The sequence below is a fragment of the Scleropages formosus genome, chromosome 25 (genome assembly GCF_900964775.1).
Source record: "Scleropages formosus chromosome 25, fSclFor1.1, whole genome shotgun sequence".
NCBI lineage: Eukaryota > Metazoa > Chordata > Actinopteri > Osteoglossiformes > Osteoglossidae > Scleropages > Scleropages formosus.
Window position 1 is genome coordinate 4,264,493 of NC_041830.1, and position 19,973 is coordinate 4,284,465.

Here is a 19,973-nt window from a genome sequence, read left to right on the forward strand (position 1 = left end):
ATTATTTACATTTCTTAACTTTCTCCAAAGCAGACTTAGAATGTTAATCTACCTACAATTGCTTACCCATTTGTAGAGATGGGTAATTTTTTACTGGAGCAATTTTAGGGTAAATACTTTACTCAAGGGTGTTACAGACGACGAAGGTGTGATTCAAACTTGCAACCTTTTGGTCCAAAGGCAGCAGCTCTAACCATTACATTATCAGCTGCTAATAATCATGACATATTACTATTATTTTAACATGAAGGTATGAAATCACTGAAAAACATGACCAAGTCCCATCACACAAAGTAGCATATTAATTGTAGCCTGTAAATTGTTTATACAGTCAACTCAAGAAGTATTTGGACTCTTCGTGAAATTGAACAAAAATGAAAGTATTCTGGCATGCAGCGCCGTGGGTTTGGATGAGGCAAAGGAGGATGCAGAGACAGCGTTACCTCGAATGTTTTATTGAACACCAGCACACAGGGAAATAACGTTCACGGTCCAAAGACCCCGTTTCCTCAAGGACCTGCACCTCAAGCCAGCCTTCCCAGTTGCTTAGCACCCCCAGTCTCTCTTCTAACACACTGGCAAACATGGTCACCCCATCATTTCCCCCAGAAGTGTTCACAGTGGTTGCACACTTATATTCCACATTTTTCCCATAATGCAACTATTTACATTAAACAAATCTTCCCGCCTAAACACAGTAAGGCAGGTTGATACATTATAAAATAAACATACTATGAGTAATATTTTTCGCTGAAATACATGGGAAAGCCATATCATTTAAACAATGTCTCAAACACAAATAATTTTCTGTAAAACATAGGTTTCATAGCTATTGGCACCCATGCAATTAACATTTGGTAATGCCTCTTGGAGGTGAAACCAGCACCAAGCCTCTTCCAGTAACATTTAACATAGTTTGAATGCACTTTGGGGGATCCTGAACCGCTCCTCCATGCAGAACATTTTAAGATCCTAGACAGGCTTAGGCTTGCACTTGTGAACTGCCCTTCTGAATTCAAATAACAGGTTTTCAATAGGATTCGAGTCTAGAGACTGATAACGTTTATGGTTCTAGCTTTGTGGTTAGTTGAAGGGGATTCTCGACTTACGATGAAGTTGACTCACGATGGGGTTGTCTGATGATCAGTTTTAACTACAAAAATAACCCAATAACTGTATGAATTTATTCACTGTACACCACTTTTGCCTCTTGCACATTTGCAAACTACATACACTAGTGTTGGAATCACCCAGAAACTTTCATGCTTTTGATTTTAAAAAGTATGAATTCTTTCAAAGCACCATTAAATTGATTTAAAAATATTGCCAAGACATCATTGCTCATGTTGCAAATAGCTATTACTGCTTAATGCATCAGATTACTGACCTTACAAGCAGAGTTTCAAAGAAAAACAATATATGACACTGGCAAAAAAGAAGGTAAAAAGAACATGGACATTGGTCGGTGAGTTACTGCAAAAGACTCATCCATCCATCCATAATACTCTAGTTTATAATTTATAGTAAAGTCTGAGGTGTTTGGATCAAGGAGGAGAACATATGTGAGATGTAGAGAAAAATCAAAGGATGCTGGAGGGAGTGCTTGATGCCTTTTGTCAAGCAGAGCAGAGAAAATGTAATGGTGTGGAGATGTGTTGATTCAGGCAAGATGGAAGATGTAGACAGAGTGAAAGGAGTAATGAACCACAAAAGGTTACCACTATTTTACAACATAATGCCATCCCCTGTGGTCAGCGCTTGATTGCTGCAACTTTCATCATCTAGCAGGACAACAATCTCAAGGATACTTCTAGGCCATGCAAAATCTTTCTGGTGAAGAAACAGGAGTTATAGTGTCTTTGATGGACTGGCCGACAAAACGGAGAATTCTTCGATGAATTTAAAGTTTAATGCTTAAAACAGTTACATGAAATAAAAATAACTATCATTTCTGACCACTTCAATATTACCTTGGTAAAGAAAGAAAAAAAAATAAATCCTGGGTGATTCCAAACATTTGAATGCTTATGTAAATGACACTGTTCATCTCACCACACTATCATCTTAATTTTATTCCTATATCAAGTTGATGAAAATTGTAAATGTATTATGTAAAAAAAGTGAAGTTTTAGTTACCTTCACCATCTCTCAGTGAAACTTAAAGGGAAACAGTAAAAATGTGACATTATCTTCAGTTCAGGTTTATGGTACTTAGTTTGCACTTTCTGAGAAGTGGCATGAGATTGTTTATGACGCTACATGGGTCACGATTTGTTTTTTTTTTTTAAACATTATTTCTGTTACGAAGGGGTGCGGTGGCGCAGTGGGTTGGACCGCAGTCCTGCTCTCCGGTGGGTCTGGGGTTCAAGTCCCGCTTGGGGTGCCTTGCGGCGGACTGGCGTCCCGTCCTGGGTGTGTCCCCTTCCCCCTCCGGCCTTACGCCCTGTGTTGCCGGGTAGGCTCCGGTTCCCCGTGACCCCGTAAGGGACAAGCGGTTCTGAAAATGTGTGTGTGTGTGTATTTCTGTTACGAATATGAATTGCAATATATCTGTATCTCAACTTACGAACAACTGGGACTGTAAGTCGGTTCATAACTTGAAGTTGTCCACCCACTACACCCAAATCAATACAAGCTTTATATAGCTGAATCCTTAGATTTACTCATGAGTCATGTACTGTGAAAAACATCAGATAAAGCTAAAAATAAGTTAAAAAATTCACTAAGATTTTATTCGCTTGTCCTCGTCGGGGGGGGGTCCGGAGACCATCCCAGAATCACTGGGCACGAGGCTGAGGGGGTACACCCTCGACAGGATAGCCACAAAGTCACTCGCCCACAGACACACCACTGGGAAATTAGTATCACTAATCCTCCTGTCTTTGGACAGTGGGCAGAAACCAGAGCATCCAGAGGAGACCCACACAGACACACGGAGAACATGCTGCTCCATGTTAATGCCACACAGACTGAACCGGAACCCACACCTGAACAGCTCAGGTGCTGTGAGGCGACAGCGTTGCTTGCCGCACCACTGTGCCACCCAGATGTTGGTCAGCATCTGGTTCATTGATGTAATAATAAATACATAGCTGCCCTTTTTTGAGTTAGATTCTGTAAACCTGTTTGATACAGCAACAACAAATGAAAAATACCCAGACTGGGTGCGTGCTCTTTGAAGCTGCTCATTCCCTTGACCCCTCCCTCTGTAGCTCGAATTTCTATGGCTGAACATGGAACTGTGGGCCATTTTCACTCAGCAACAACAAAAAAACTGATAGAGGAGATAAAATTAAAATAAACAATCATGGAAGTGATGCACCGTCGAAAATTTGTATGGCAGATCTTTTTAACATAGGTTACTAGTATATATGAAAGGGGGTGTGGTGGCGCAGTGGGTTGGACCGGGTCCTGCTCTCCGGTGGGTCTGAGGCTCGAGTCCCGCGTGGGGTGCCTTGCGACGGACTGGTGTCCCGTCCTCGGTGTGTCCCCTCCCCCTCCAGCCTTACGCCCTGTGTTGCCGGGTTAGGCTCTGGCTCCCCGCGATCCCATAGGGGACAAGCGGGTCAGACGGCCTAGTATATATGGAAACATTTTATTTTAAAAACATTCTAATTCAATTGGATTAATATGGAAGCTGATTTTCTGATGTTAATTGAAAGAAAGGCTATTTTAGAAATCTTAAAAATGTCTATATACAAATAAATACAAAGCTAAACTCACAAATCTCATTACAGGAAACCCACTGCCTTCTCTCTGAACTTTCTAAAAGACTAGTATTATTACACAAATCTAGCTTTATATTGATGATAAATTCATTATAATCCTTCAGAAAACAGACATTCTTTTGGGCTGTGAACTTGTGGCATCATTCAGCTGAAATCAATAAGCGCTCAACTGCAAAGAATGCTACAGTATAAATGAAAAATCAAATAATATGTCAAATAAGGCAACCACATGAAGCTACCACCACTGCTTGAAACTTGTATAGTCAACTAAGTTGAAAGATATTCGCTGTGGAGGAAGCCTACAGCTTACAACACGATGCAATGCAGGTAGTAAGCATATGATAACTCCTAAAAGGTGCTGCTGTTATAATTGTTAATCAGCTTTTCATTTAAAAAATAAAAAAATAAATGAAAAAAAAATACTCCAAGGTAGGAGAGCTTGGCCAATAATGTGGAGGCAAGGACAAAGGCTCTGAGAAAACACACACACACACACACACACACACACACACACACACACACACACACACACACACACACACTCTGTCTGAACCACTTGTCCCTTACAGGGTCACGGGGAGCCGGAGCATAACCTGGCAACACAGGGCATAAGGCTGGAGGGGGAGAACACACACCCAGGACGGGACGCCAGTCCACTGCAAGGCAGCCCAAGCAGGACTTGAACTCCAGACCCATTGGAGAGCAGGACCCAGTCCAACCCACTGCGCCACCGCACCCCCTCGCTCCGGGCAAACAAAACTATGGAAAGGTTAGAGATCTTCATCCACAAACAAAATCTGGCATTTGGGTTTTCAGGACCAAGGCTTCTTTAAGAATCATAAGGACATATTTAGGAATATGTCCAGCAATACATCTTACAGAAATTTTACTGTCTCAAGCATTTCTCCAGTAATACATATACAGTACACTGGCACATATATTCTGCTGAGGACACACTGTAGTTTGTGCATGTAACATTCAGCCCGATGCAAAAGTATTTTTAAAAAATGATTATTCAGCAGAATGTGATTTAAAAAAAAAAAAAAAAAAACCTGTGCTTACCATTGTTGGGCAATTATGCATCATCAGGGAGGAAGGTTAATAGTTAACTAATCAACCAACCAACCGACGACTTCACCCCTTTGTCCCGAGTGGGGTCACCAGCCTGCCGCAATGTATCCTAAGCAGGACTCGAACCCCAGACCCGCCACAGAGCGGGCACCGGCCAAACCTGCCGCCACCCCTATAGTTCACTACTATTCACTAATTCAGCAGACCCCTTTGTCACTATCTGCAGTCAAATTTATCACAGCAGACAATTTCATCCAAATCAATTTATACACCTTCACAGTGGAATAAGAGCAAATTACTTTGATCATCACACATGAGCCCATTGCACTTGTCCTGTTCTCTTTTCAGTTTCCATTTTCAACTGTTACCAGCACTAAATGCGCCACTGGTCAACTACAGCTAGAATTCAGTATTTTGTTCTGCTGCATTACAAATCACAATAGAGAACACCACACTTCTGCACAATGCATCCCATATGTATCAAGCCCTGCAGTGAGTCAGTATCCTCTGCAGGCAATGCAAAACACTAATGGCAGGATCAAGGCGCACCCAAGCTTGAAGTCATGATTACATCTTGCATGCACAATGGAGGGGATGAAAGGCTGATGTGCTGTGTGTGGCAGTAACAAAGCGCTTCAGTGTAAATGACAGCGCTCCCCTTCCCCTTGGTTTCTGCCAACATGCCTGCAGCCACCTCAGCAGCCAGCATATCCCCTCCCAACCCCAACAGCACTGAGTGACTGCTCAGCAACATCTCTGTCATGTCACTGCCAAGCAGCGGACACAGATCCTTTGTTTACTGCCCTGCCACACTAAGAGCCTCCGCTTGCCCCCCCCACCCCTTAGACTGGTTCATATTTCACAGCTGTCTTTGTTCTTTTTAACACACAGACACACACACACAGCTCACACTGTGGAAGCACTGCACTTGTACAGCACTGAATGTTTCCACCACACTCGTGGAATGCTGGTTATTTCTCTAACTCCTTACAATCTGCTGCACAGGACTGACACTGGAACTATTGTCCTGTTTTAGTAATCGTTGTAATGTTTAGCACTGTTTGCACAAGTCGTGCACGCGTGCACTTTACGTAGTCTGTGTTGCTAACTGTGTTTTTTTATTTAGCACCATAGTCCTGGAGGAGCATTGTTTCATTTCACTGTGTACTGCTGTAGATGGCTGAAATGAAAATAAAGGCTCTCTTGACACAGCTCTGACATGTTCCAGACTCAGTGTTGCTGGCTGTACAGCACATATGTGCAGACTAGGTAAACATACCATAGCTCCTGTTCCCTTACAAATCAATGCACTTTAGTCCTCTGGCAGTCTCCTTCTACAGACTACCTCCACCACCGTCTGCTGGCTTGTACCCCTGGGCTGACAGTGCACATCATTTTCAGACAGGATAACACACCTAAAACCATAGTAAGCAGTGCAAACAGGCTCTCGGTTCACCGCTTCATTTCACCCCGTTTGGAACCATTGTTGCACAAATGGAGCAGCACAGCAGTCACAGTCAGGTATAAAAGGGGTGCAAAGCCCATATGGTCAATGGTAGCACCTCCAAGAACTCCTTGGCCTCATTGATCCTACTCTATTCTTTACAGGCCACTCACACACTGACCTCATGTGAAACCCCGCTCTGAACACAGAGATTATTTTTTTTATTTACTGTGGTATGGAGAGAGGAAAGCAAGAAAGCTGAAATTAATATACCTGTCTTTCTGAGACTCTGGGGTAAGCTAAAAATACTGACCACACCTGCTTTGTATTTTCATGTGGTGTAAATCTGGTATTTAAGCAGAAAATCACACCAAACCTTGTTAAATAGATAAACAAGTAAAACAAAAAAAAATTACTGGCAAAGCATGCAAGAGATCTAAGATACGGAAAAAAGCTGAACAAACTAGAATTACACTGCTTAATAATATGCCAGAGTGAACATGTAAGTCTTTAGTCTGGATTTAAAGGCTGAGAGAGACAGGGCATTTCTGACAGTAACTGGTAAAATATTCTGTAGTTTAAGTGCTCTATAGCTAAAGGCGCACCCTCCTAATGAGATCCTGTTGTTCAGAGGAACTTAAGAGAACCCACATCCAATGAAAGAAAACACGGTCTTGGAATATAACAATCAATAGTCTCACAAAGGTAAGACGGAGCAATGCCATGTACTGCCTTATAGGTCAGCAGTAGGATTTTGTAATCAATTCAAAGGGTAACGAGGGGACGATGCAGCGATTTAAGTACTGGTGTTATATGGTCATACTTCCTAATTCTAGTGACAATTCTCGCAGCAGCGTTTTGTACCAACTGTAGCCTGGATACAGTATGGTATGGACAAGCTGATAATAAAGCATTACAATAGTCCAGCCTGCTTGAAACAAAAGCCTAACTAGAAACTCAGAATCTTATCTACATACGAAATGACCTTAATTTAGCTATATTTCTCAACTGAAGTAAGCACAACCTAGTCAGTGTAGCCACGTGAAGGACAAATGACAGTTTTCATCCAACGAAACACCGAAGTCCTTGAAGTGCACACCATTGGTGGTAAAGATTGGTGTGATTGTGTCGAGAGTTTTGACGTCACCACCCACCATAAGTACCTCTGTTTTACTGGCATTCAGAGATGAAAAATTAAATAAATTATTACTCATCCATAATTTTATCTTGGTGAGACAATTTGCTAAAGACACCACATTGTGATAGGTCATCAGGCGTAAACAAAACATATAGCTGTGTGTCATCGGCATGAGTGGAAATTTACATTAGGTTTGCGAATAATATCGCACAATGGTAACACGTAGAGTGAGAACAATAATGGACCCAACACAGAGCCCTGAGGCATACCATGTTGAACCATAGAAGAGAATGAAGGGGTGCAGCCATAAGATTTTAATACAAATTGTTTACACCTAGCTAAATACGAATCAAACGACTTCAGAACAGCACCCCTTCATTCAGACTTTCAAGTCTACTGAGTAGGATACTATGGTCAACAGTATCAAATGCGGCACTTAAATCCAGTAACATTACAAAGTTGTGACCAGCATCAGAGGAGATAAGAATATCATTAACAACACTTGTGAGCACTGTTTCAATGCTGTAACCAGGGTGGAAACCAGACTGAAATTTTTCAAATATATTATGATTAAGATATTTTACAATTTGGGAAGCCATTATCTTTTCTAAAATTTTGGATGAAAATAGTAGGCTGCTTTTAGACATAAATGCATTTAATCACAACACGAAGTATAAATACTGCATGAGAACCACATCAGGGAACTCTATTCAAATCAGTAAGAGCACAAAGAATTTTACACAGGTTTTCATAGATGCATTAAGTTGTGGTTCAAATAAGAGGTATCCACAGATAATGCCACCAATGTCTACCTCTCAACCCTGTCCTCCCCTATATTCTGTCTGTGCTCTAACATCCAGACCAATACACCCCAGTTCCACCCCATGGTTACCAAACATACTGTGTGCAAACAGGACCAAATTCTGAGCTACAGAGCGACAATGGCAGAAATAAAAGACCCTCTAACAAGGAACTACTAGCATCCTTCCACTCTGCTGTTTCCTGGGCTAAAACCATCTTATTCCACCACAAACGATAGTCTGTAGGTCAAGAATCCACACAGATTCTTCACCACCTACTCGTCCATACTTCGCCCTCCTCTTTCCTCTTTTCTCACCATTGATGATTTTGCCTTGTTCTTCAGAAACAAAATCATCTTCATCATGGACAAGTCCTCAACATCCACTTGCCCTGATCATGCTGGGTCTCATACTCTGCATTTCAACCCCAGTCAGAATGTGAAACCTCTGACCTTCTACTGTCACAAAAAGCTATCACATGGTCCCTCAATTCCATCCCTTCACCTCTCTTACAGGACCTTTCCCCACAACTTATCTGTCTGACAACACTAAGACTAAAATCATGCGACATACTGATGAAAATATAACTGCTAAAATTATCAATTACATTAGAAAATATATTTTGGAACAAGCACAGATATTGATCAAATGGATTTTGAGTATAATTCAGTGGTATCATTCGCCTTAGATTTTGCAGCTCCCCTGAAAACTAAACCTATTCGAACTGTAAGAAACGACGTGGTTCAATGAATCAACGTGATACCACAGTGTGTACTCAGTACTGGACTCCTCTACTACGTTAAAGCTAAAAATGTTAGTCAGCTATATCAAGACAAAATTATCAGGGTTAATTTCCCAGGTGAGCTTGGAAAATCTGGGGCAAAAACAGGAGGGACAAAACCAATAAAGAACTGCATGAAATTAATTAAAAAATTTCAGTGACATTTAACTTATTCATGTGTCAACAAAATTATCTTATGCAATAAACGGCACACCTCAGACACACAAACCATCCAAAATGTTGCTGAGCTTAAATTTTCTTTCAATTTAACCGACACCTTGTAGCCCGCGGCAGGAGCTGGCAGACTCACCTGTCGTGACTTTGAAAGTGATGGCTGGATCCACTCCACTGTCAGCAGCACCACAAATTCAAAACAGCCCATCTGCTGGCATCATCACATTCATTTAAAATCAAAACGGACCAAAACAAAGGCTGTGTTCTCACTGAAAACTGCCCACAGCAGGAGCTCAAAGATGCCTCCTGGAAATTTCAGTACAGTGCACAGCACGGCAATACTTTAGTCTACTGCAGGCCCTAGAAGACCTGGACAACATGTCAGCATTGCTTCTGATGCTGGAAAAGGATCAGACATGATTTGTATATGATTTGTCTATAATAGTCTACAACATAACACATTGTAAAAAAAAAAAAAACCCTAACCTAATTCAACCTTATAAAAAATTACTACTTTTGGGGAAAGTGTCTGTTTAAGGGAAGTGCTTAAAATTTTGCTCATGCATTTTCATGATTTTGAGGCTTTCCAAAAACAGCATTATAAAGGCAAGCACCGCCACTACATTACCATGCAGCAATTGCTTTGTATCTACCATCATAGCTATTCAGCCTCTGAAAATGAGACCATTTCCCAGGGCAAGTTTCTACACAGAGCTACTTACAATTACTTACACAATTATACAGCTGATTATTTTTACCAGAGCGATTCAGGATAAGTACCTCACTCCACGGTGCTACAGAGAGTGTATGGACTTGAACCTTGGACCTTTGATCACTGAAGATTATGCCTTCCTTGTGGAACCCTCCCAGTCTGCTCCTCCTGCTCACTCTCAGTGGAGTGAAGGAACCTGTGAACCTTTGGACCTGTGACCCAGTTCAGCCTTCCACTGCTGAGGACATGTGTTATGTGCCTCAGTACATGGAAGATCTCAGGTGTGTCCATATCGAGAGGTTCAAACTGGGGTGGACACACCAGAGAGAGTCACGGTAGAGGATGCCCACAGCTGGTCCACAAGCCAGGTCAGACTGTTTTTACCACCTCGGTTCTTCAGGGGTTACACAGCACTGCTCAGCTCATGCTGGAAAACACACATCTATTTGTAGCTTTATAAAATTAGTTTAATTAAGGCTTCAAATAAGCTTTTTCAAAGGTTCTGCAATCAACGCTAAGAGCAACATGGGAGAACTGTGCTATGCTTATTATCATTTTTACGCCCATGCAAGGTCGCATGTTTGGGAAGAGCGTCTTTTGTCTTTGCATATTTGTTCACCAGAAAGCAATATGGAGCCTGTGCGGAAACAAGTCAGCGAAGCACCCCTTCATATCAGTGCCACTGACTACTTCCTCTAAACCCTGGAGAGAAGAGGATTCACCCTCAGGTGTCACACTGATGTCCGAGGCCTCCGGCCTTTAGACTGGAAAGGACTGCTCCTGCTAATCACTCCACTAAGTCCAATGTAGATATATAGAATATGAAGAAGAGATTTTTTTTTTTTTTTATTACACAAAAACCTGCAGGGCAGTGAAACTACAGAATGTCCAGTTCCACCGTGGCAGTGGACACAAAGCGAGACATCCTACGTCACACCGCTCACTCAGGAGCAGCCATTACTGCCACGTGACACAAATCCAGCAAACGGGCAGCAAAGTGGACGCTGATTTAAATCTCCCACAGCCAGGCCCCACTCACAGTGTGAGACAAGAGGTGGGCAGAGGAGTGGAAAGGGTTCGTGTCCATTTTCCATGCTGAGCTCAGAGGCGGACAAGAGCTTTGGCGGATGGGCCGGAAGCAGCATTGAGCGAGCAGCTGGGGCTGGACGAGAGACATACCAGCTTGGCATCCCTGAGCTGCACACCTTTACCATTTCAAGCAGGCTACTGTATATGTCAGACAAAAACGAACCAAAATAAAAGTTTTGCTAAGTTTCACCTTGTTTGCAAGGAAATGGCCAGATCTAATCCTCACATACTGAGTTTGTACCATGGAAGGCAGTCTTAGGAGCAAGGAGGTGAGGGCTGGGGCACACATCCAGGGCAAAGGTGATGGCAGGCAACCAAGCTCTACCATGGCCACAGCTCCTCGTGGCTCAAAACCCATTAGCTGTATCAGGAACCTTAGAGATGTTACCTTAAGAATTGTTTAACACATTATTTTTTAGTTTAGAATTGGTTACCGGCTTATTTTCCAGTTTTGGACAATGTTCATCTGGACATACAAAGAAAGCTTTGTGCCAATGCAGAGGTGGAATACAACAAACCTCCTGCTACACATCTACTCTTCTCAGCGTTTAAAACTCATTTAAAAGACAACATAACAGTAAAGATGGCTGTATTTGTGCATCATTGCATGAGTGAAAAGGCAAAGCAGGTAAAATACTTTGTTTCAATGAAACGTTTGCACAGCAATAATTGTGGGGAAAAATGTGAATGGGTTACCATGTTATGTCAGAGTCAGTTACAGAGATACTCTGTCCTCTTAGCAGTTGGCAGTACTCTGGCTCGGCTCAGCCTGCTGCGAGAGTAAAATGGCAGTACTATACCCTACTAACTGCACTGCTGGTGCCCCATCAGTTGAGCCGAGCATCCTCTCACACTAAACCTCTTTGTGTCCTACAGTCTTCATTAGTCAAAGGTTACCCATCATGTTCTTGATTTTGTACTACACAGTCCTGAATGTCTGAAATAAAATCAATTCGTTTAGTGTCCTTCCCTCTAAACGTTTTTCTGTTGACGACTGAATGAAACAAAAGCATCTTGGATTGAACTTAAGAGCACCCTTGCCACAACAACTGCCACGATTCAGTGTGCTCCTCAAATGGTGCGTCTGCACTTACTGAGAAATAAGCGCAATCACTGCTCTTTCAACAACATACGCACATGCGCAGGAGCACCGGCAATCAATGGTCGCACGGCAAAGGCTATATCATCATCTCTCCTTCACATGACCCAGAATTTGTGTGTGTGTGTGTGTGTGTGTGTGTGAGAGAGAGAGAGGACTTGAGAGCCCAAGAGGAGGCCACACAGGAAGCTAGTGTAGAGTAGTACTCACGAGCTTGAAGTCCTGAATGCTACAGATGAAGTAGGGCGTGTTGGGTCGGCGGCTCTCAATGTACACACAGTCTGAAAAAGATTGAGAAAACAAGTTACAGTTGAAAGATGCTTCCAGGCTTCTCAGACAACCATGCGTAGGAACGTTACCACAGGCTTGTTGTCCTCCTCATTAAAGACATTACGTAAACAGAGAAGCTATAATCCCTTTCTAATGCTAAATATACATGCATTTTACACTTTGCCGTTCCAATGAAGAGCATTCACGCAAGCTTATCTCAGCAATTCCAGGGTAACAGTGATGTAATGCAGTATTTTCCAACAGTGATGTACTCATCCAGATGATTAGTGGGTATCTCCTTCAGCCACTGCTGGGGCTCCCAAAAGTTACACTTGAGGTACAACGGTGCCCAGCCTTGGGGCACTGAGGGTTGAACGAGATCCGAGACGATCGGTCCCTCGCTAACCCGAAGTCACTCTTGGTACAGGTGAATCATGAACCTAGATGTCCCCGCACAGCAAACTACTGTCACCATGCAGGGTTCAAAAAGACAGGTTGTCAGAGGGACTAGGGCTGGGTTACAGACAGGAGTCATATCCCCAGCACACTACTCTTGAGCAAATTGGAAGGGGAAACTGTTCACCCGTTAACAAAGGGGTTGTTCTTTGCCTCCTACTTTTATGAACACTCCAAGGCCCCAACAAAGGCGATCCACATGCAGCTACATAGGAATCACACTAAGGAGCTGAATACCAAAGCCTGTGTCTGTAGCAACACTGAATTTTTCATGCATCATCTTCCAAGCGTGTGATACATTCAGAGACACATCTTACAGTAACCACTATTGACTGTGAACCAGGGTGTTGATTTTTCTTTTTTTTTTTAAAAACAAAAATACATGCACTTGTAGAGTTGTGTCGTAAAGGTCTCACAGACCTCTCCCTGGCTGGGGTTGGACAGAAGCCTTTGATGGCAGGGACACAGGCAATGTTCACTCAAGTGGTTTGCTGCCAGAAGGGTAAATGGGTGTGAAACAGCATGGAGCGGAATGAATGGGTTCTGTACACGGGTTGAGAGCTGGACTCTGCAGAGAGCACCCACAGTGGGCATACTGCGACAAACTACAGTGTTACAGACATAATAAACCTACTGACAATCTTCATACAGTATGTCCAGCATTAACAGTGAAAGGAAAACAACAAATACATACATATAGCCTTTCCTTGTGCAGCAAGCAAAATTCATACACGCTTTATAACAACAAGCACAACTTAATCATGTGATGACTGAAGGACAGGTTGTGTGACAACCTGCTGAGGTTACATGGAATTAGCGTAAGACACAAACAGAAGTTACACATACTTGATTGATTAACAAATGAATGAATGAATGACTAAGGAATGATTCAACTCTTCTTGAATCATGGAAGGGATTCAGGAGCTCTGAGGGACAGAGGGAGCATGTCGCACCACAACGAAACCCAAGGTTTCAAACCTGTGGGTTACACAGTTTCAGGCCTTGCCTAAGTGGCACAAACAGAGTTAGGTGAAGCACAGTAGTCTGGCTGGAATGTAAGGATTAATCAATGCCAACATTTAGCCGTAGTCCTACCGTTGCCAGAAATACGTGTACACAAAACAAAATCACCTGAAATCCAAATAAGCTACAGTAATTGCATGTCACAATAAGCAAGCTAAATATAATGTTACAGCTGTAAAAACACGCAATAAAGATCTGGCATCAACATGCTCTAAGGTACCCATTGTGGCAGCATGTAGAGTAGGGTTTAGAGCCGCCGTCGTGAAACTGAAAGACTTGGGACTTAACCGTGTAGACGTCACTGGGGACCTTAGCTGTTTATCCAGAAGGCGCATCCAGGGTGCTCAAGATATTATGTTAGTGTTCACTGTTTGAGGCGTACAATACAGGGACACGGCGTACAGGGAGACAACAACAACAAACGGCTGCCACACTGGAGCAAGCCTGGCAACAGAGTTTGAAGCTGCTTACAACAACAAGCAGCACAAGAACAAGTGCTCGTAGAAGAAGCTACCAGCACAGTTTATAGAGCACTGGGCATAAAAGCTGCATAGGTTTTAACTTTCGAGTGTCTCAGTGGCAAAGGGTAACTTGCTTCCTTCCTTGTATTTTGACGTTAAAGACTCATTTTGCCCTCAAGGAGGACAGAAAATGACATGGCTACATGGAATGAAAAATTCCACAAAGAACCTTTGAAGAGCAGGCAGCTCACAACTTCCAGGATGGGGTCCCAAAGACTCACCGAGTAAATGGCTAGAAACTCTTCAGGATATGGCAATGAATCGACTGCAGCGGCGCTTGTGTTGTCATTACCTTTCAGGGCAGGTTGCTTGAGTATGACTGTACGAGTTCACCCTTGTTTGTTGGCCAGACGGCACACCTTTCGTGATACATGTTTAAGTCCCACCCCTTACCTGTTTCTAATCAATTTGTGATCGCACTCACTTATGGAAGGTGTGGCAGTAAGCAGAGGTTTTTTATGCCTTTGTAACACTGATGGAAGAAGTAGAAGAAGAAGGACTTATTTTGCCTCATCCACTCCTGTAGTCAACAGCAACCGCTTAAAAAAGTTGTTCAAACATCCTGAGCGTTTGGCTGGATGGATCAGACTTCTGGGTGTGATTAGCACGCGCTTGTCAGAGTAAATAGCAGCAGAACCATTTCAGGTCAGTTCTCGTAAAGAGGAAACGTGTGTCACTCAGGACGTGCAGGAAAAGGCTAGTGTGCACCATCAAGCTTCTCATCTGTGTGACATAAAGGCACTTTGTGATGAAACGAAGAGAGGTAACCAAAGACGCGCAAAGGGCACCGAGCATCCCTGCAGCTCCCGTCTCCACGTGACCTCTCATCAAAATTAGCCGTAGAGGATCCCTTTGATGACTGAGCGAGTAACCCGATGGCGTTTCTACTTTCTGACACACAACCTATAGCCCCATGCAGTAGTCAGATGCAAGGCCCTGGCCATCCTCCTTCGGACAATACGGCAGATTAGTGGAAAATGCCCCCTAACCCAACGTGCCCGACCATCACCCTTTTCCAAATGAGCTCAAATTCACCCCAACATATATCAAGCCGCACCGGTGGCCAAGATTCCACAGACAGCCTGGTGGCCTGAAGGCCATTTCCGTGTCCTTGTGAGAAGAGTAAAGGACCCATCCGAACCACCAGCAGTTACTTGTACAGCATCACAGTCACACTGTGGAAGAGGCAGTAAGCATTACAGCTGTCGCCTGGACAACGATGGAGAAGTTGGTGTCTCCCACAGCTTTCCTAGAGCATGCCTAGTCTCCTCTGACTAACAAGACCTCGGCCATAATGCCGCTCGGCCCAGCAGCATAGGGCGTGGACAGCGGAAACACTGCAACGCATGCATAGAAAGCCTTGCATCTGTGTGCACCACAGCAGAACAGCCTCATTCACACACTGACAGACACAATGATGCAAAACATCACCCCAGGAAAACACACACTGTACTGTCGCACTGCTACACTGATATACACAGACGCATTGACGCAGCCCGAGGATGGAACACACACTGCAACTGCACTCATTACAGACAAGACGAACGAAAGATCAGCTGGAACTACACAGCAAACATGTCACAGACAATCATCACATGCAAAGCCATTCAATGAGTGTGGACTTCGTTATAGATGTTATTGATTGGGGGGGTGCGGTGGCGCAGGGGGTTGGATTGGGTCCTGCTCTCCGGTAGGTCTGGGGTTCAAGTCCTGCTTGGGGTGCCTTGTGACGGACTGGCATCCTGTCCTGGGTGTGTCCCCTCCCCCTCCAGCCTTACGCCTTGAGTTGCCAGGTTAGGCTCTGGCTCCCCGTGACCCCGTATGGGACAAACAGTTCAGAAAGTGTGTGTGTGTGTGTGTGTGTGTGTGTGTGTGTGTGTGTTATTGATGGGTTTACTGAGCATACTGGAAATCTCCTTGCTGACACAGTGGTGAACAAAGCTGTGTTCACAATGTTTAACTTTTTTTCTTATTTTGCATGTTGAAGAAACCAATGCCTGTAATTTTTCAAACTACACATCATTATGCTCATTTTTCACCTTTGGTGATATTATAAAGCTCTATAGAGTTTTCATAATAAGAAAAAACAAGAAAAACGACCCGAACAATAAAAAATGGCAACAAAGGCTTATGAAAATCTATAGTCATTCTTCGTACAACAGGTATTTCAATTCCCCAATAACTACTTTATTTAAATCAGAGATACGTCCAAGGAGGCACAGCGGTGCAGCGGGCTAGGCCGAATCCTGCTCTCTGGCAGGTCTGGGGTTCGAGTCCTGCTTGGGGTGCCTTGTGACGGACTGGCGTCCCGCCCAGGGTGTGTCCCCTTCCCACTCCAGCCTTATGCCCTGTGTTGCCAGGTTAGGCTCTGGTTTGCTGCAACCCCACTTGGGACAAGCGGTTTCAGTTAATGTGTGTGTGTGTGTGTGTGTGTGTGTGTGTGTGTGTGTGTGTGAGAGAGAGAGAGATATTTCCACTTGGTGTCTCAATCTCAGCGGGTTTTTGTCCCTCACTGTATGCACTGCCTAAATGTAGTGTATTAACCTCTGAATTACCCTGGCAGCAGTAGCCACTAGTGTAAAGTCTTAACCCCACAATCAAACAAAGACCATCTAATGTACAACATTTGCTAGAGATCCAGCACAGCGGCTCTAACAGCACAGCGCTGCTGTGCTTGGCAAAGTGAAAGCCACAGGCATGACCTTGTGGACTGTATCTATATGATAAACATCTTTGAGCCAAAGGATCAAAATGTCAAGGAAAATGTAAAAGATACTGGGAAAGGCTGCAAAGGCAGACAAAGAGAAACTGAAAAGAAGAAGAAAAAAAAGAAAAACACAGCACAACATAATGCCCTGCAATGGGCTGGTACACCCCGCCTCACACCCCATGTTTCTGGGATACGCTCTGGATGTCGACAACAAAAATAAATAAGTATCTGCAATAATCTTCATTTGACCAGATTCTTTAATATTGCAAACACTTTTTCCCCACTTTCCCTCGTACGTGATGCTGCGCTTTCGGAAAATGCCCAGGAGCTACCAGACAGAAAAATAATAAGATCCTGTCATTTTCACAGGCTTAACCACTTGCAGTTACTGCCTACGTCTGTGCGCTTACACAACTTGTCGTACATTAAATCAGAGAGGAGTCAGCCGTTATTGCTAGAGAGCTTCTGATATCATTGTCATAACCAATATGCAATAAATGGATCGCTGTACAAAAACAAAGCTCAAACATGTGCAGACAATTATGTTTGCAAATGTATAAACTTAAATGTGCAAACACTTTATACGTACAATAAAGACTGGCGCTTTTAATGTAAAGCAATAACATGCTTTCAAAGTGAACGGGCATAATAATTGCTTTAATACAATTGTTTTTATTATGGTTATTAACTGTTTCCAGGCAACGTAGCTGGCAGAGAGAGAGAGAAAAAGCAGCGCAGCAGGTGTGCGCTATCAGTGTAAACACAGCATACTCTAAGACAACTGCACAGTTCAGATTCACAACATGCAGATCAACTGTGGTCACTACAGGGTTGGCCGAGCAGGACGTGGCCCTTCTGCACCGTATCGCACATCCCCCGCTTCATCTTACCCAACAATCTGTGCCTGGATGATGGAATTTTTTTTCCTCTTACGATGGCTCTGATAATTAACCTACAAAACATTTGCTTTGTCCTTTCTTATTTCCCAGATGATTGTATTTGCTTAGAAGGTGGGGGCAGCACGGTGGCACAGCGAGTAGCGCTGTTGTCTCACAGCGCCTGGGTGGTGTGTGAGGATGTGTGTTCCATCCCCGCTCAGTCTATGTGAAGTTTGCATGTTCTCCCTGTGTCTGTGTGGGTTTCCTCTGGGTGCTCTGGTTTCCTCCCACAGTCCAAAGACATGCTGTTCAGGTTCCCCCATAGTGTGTAAGTGACACAGAGTGTGTGTGTGTTCCACTGATGTATGGATGAGTGACCCAGTGTAAGTAGTGTATCTAGCACTGTAATTCACCTTGGCAAATAAGGTGTGTGGGCTGATAACACTACATAGAGTTTGTTGGATGCCGCTTTGGAGAAAAACATCTGCTAAATAAATAAATGTAAGGCACAAATTTTGAAGTCAAGGGTAGCACTTCACTAATGTTACATGGCAGGGGCGCGGTGGCGCAGCGGACTTTGCCGGCTCCTGCTCTCTGGTAGGTCTGGGGTGTCTTGCAACGGACTGGTGTCCCCTCCCCCTCCAGCCTTATGCCCTGTGTTGCCAGGTTAGGCTCCGGTTCGGAGCGACCCCACTTGGGACAAGCGGTTTCATCCAGTGTGTGGGTGTGTAATGTTACATGTCTGAGGCCCCAGGAGTCACGGACCCTCCATTAATCCCAAACACACCGCTGCAACCTACCGATAATGAGGCGTACAGCATATGACCGGAGTGTGACATCTTTTCCCAGCAGAACGTACAACTGGGCCAGGCTCCCTGAACGCATGGCAGTCTGCAAGGTGAGAAGCACACTCGCAGTCAGCTGAAGCAATACATTTCCTCTTCACACAGCTCCAAGAGAGCGGTGGCTAGCTCTCACATACTGCTCCACGTTCAGAGGGAGTGCAGGGCTGGATGTTTGTATCCCCCTCTGTAGAGCATTTCCAGCAACCACAAGAGCTCAGAGGAGCAGTCCTCATAGGGCTAGTCAATACTGCATCCCCCACAGCCAAAGCCACCTCGCTGCAGCACAAATGGCCTTGTTGTTCCATCACCAGAAGAGCAGCATCAAAGGCCACAGCTAATATCAACAGCCATTTATTTACCGTCGAGTCAGCGCACTCCAAGCCTGCTGTGAAAACGGTCCGCAGCTGGCATGGACAAACAAGGCCCTCAGCTGGACAGGAGGATGTGGCAGTGCGGATAGTTAGCTTCCCTCTCTTCTCTTACACAGCCCCACTTTCTGCCCCTTCATCTACACAAAGTCCTCTGTATTCATCACGAGAACACAAGAAGGTGACGTGAGCCCCCCCCTACCAGACTGGCTCGACAGTTATGGCCATCTCCACCTGCCACTTATACTGTTAGACAAAAGTGAAATGATTAGTTATGCAGGAGAGAATAATCCAGTCCAGGCCCAGGGGCCAAACCCAAAGTGGTTCCAACAGCATGACACCCACAGGAGGAGGGAGGCGATCCTACAACACTATAAGAGTACCTTCACGGGTCTAGTTGCCCTGACAACAGAGTGGAGCGTGCGCACACACACACACACACACACACACACACACACACACACACACACACACACACACACACACACACACGCACACACACTCACTAAATGCTCCAGTGTTCTAATGACCCTGCACACTCAAACCTTAGAAGTACCACCCAGCACTTTTTCACGAGCAGTAAAGCAGTACCCACATAAGACACCAATTCAGAAAATGAATGATGACTGCATTTATGTTCAGTATCATCTGAAATGGTCAAAAAAACTTAATAATATAAAGTCAAGTGGAAAAGCAGTCTTTGCCTACAGAAAGGCAAGGCCTTCAGGTGGTACGGTAGTTAGGCCTGCAGTGTCCTTCAGCAAGGACCTCATCTCAAGTTGCTCCCATGAAAATATTAAGCTATATAAATGGCTGAGTCATTGACCAGTTGCTTTTGTAGCATTTTAAGCTACATTGGACAAAGG

General features: G+C 44.0%; 1 protein-coding gene across 3 annotated transcripts in view; it reads right to left on the reverse strand.

Moving 5' to 3' along the window:
• LOC108928239 (arginine-glutamic acid dipeptide repeats protein-like) overlaps positions 1–19,973 on the reverse strand; it is a 145,145-nt gene that overhangs the window by 66,279 nt on the left and 58,893 nt on the right. For all 3 annotated transcript variants that reach the window (XM_018742092.2, XM_018742093.2, XM_029249189.1), the window contains exon 3: positions 12,247–12,317. In XM_018742092.2, the coding sequence (XP_018597608.1) occupies positions 12,247–12,317 (71 nt within the window). The remainder of the gene's footprint in view (positions 1–12,246; positions 12,318–19,973) is intronic.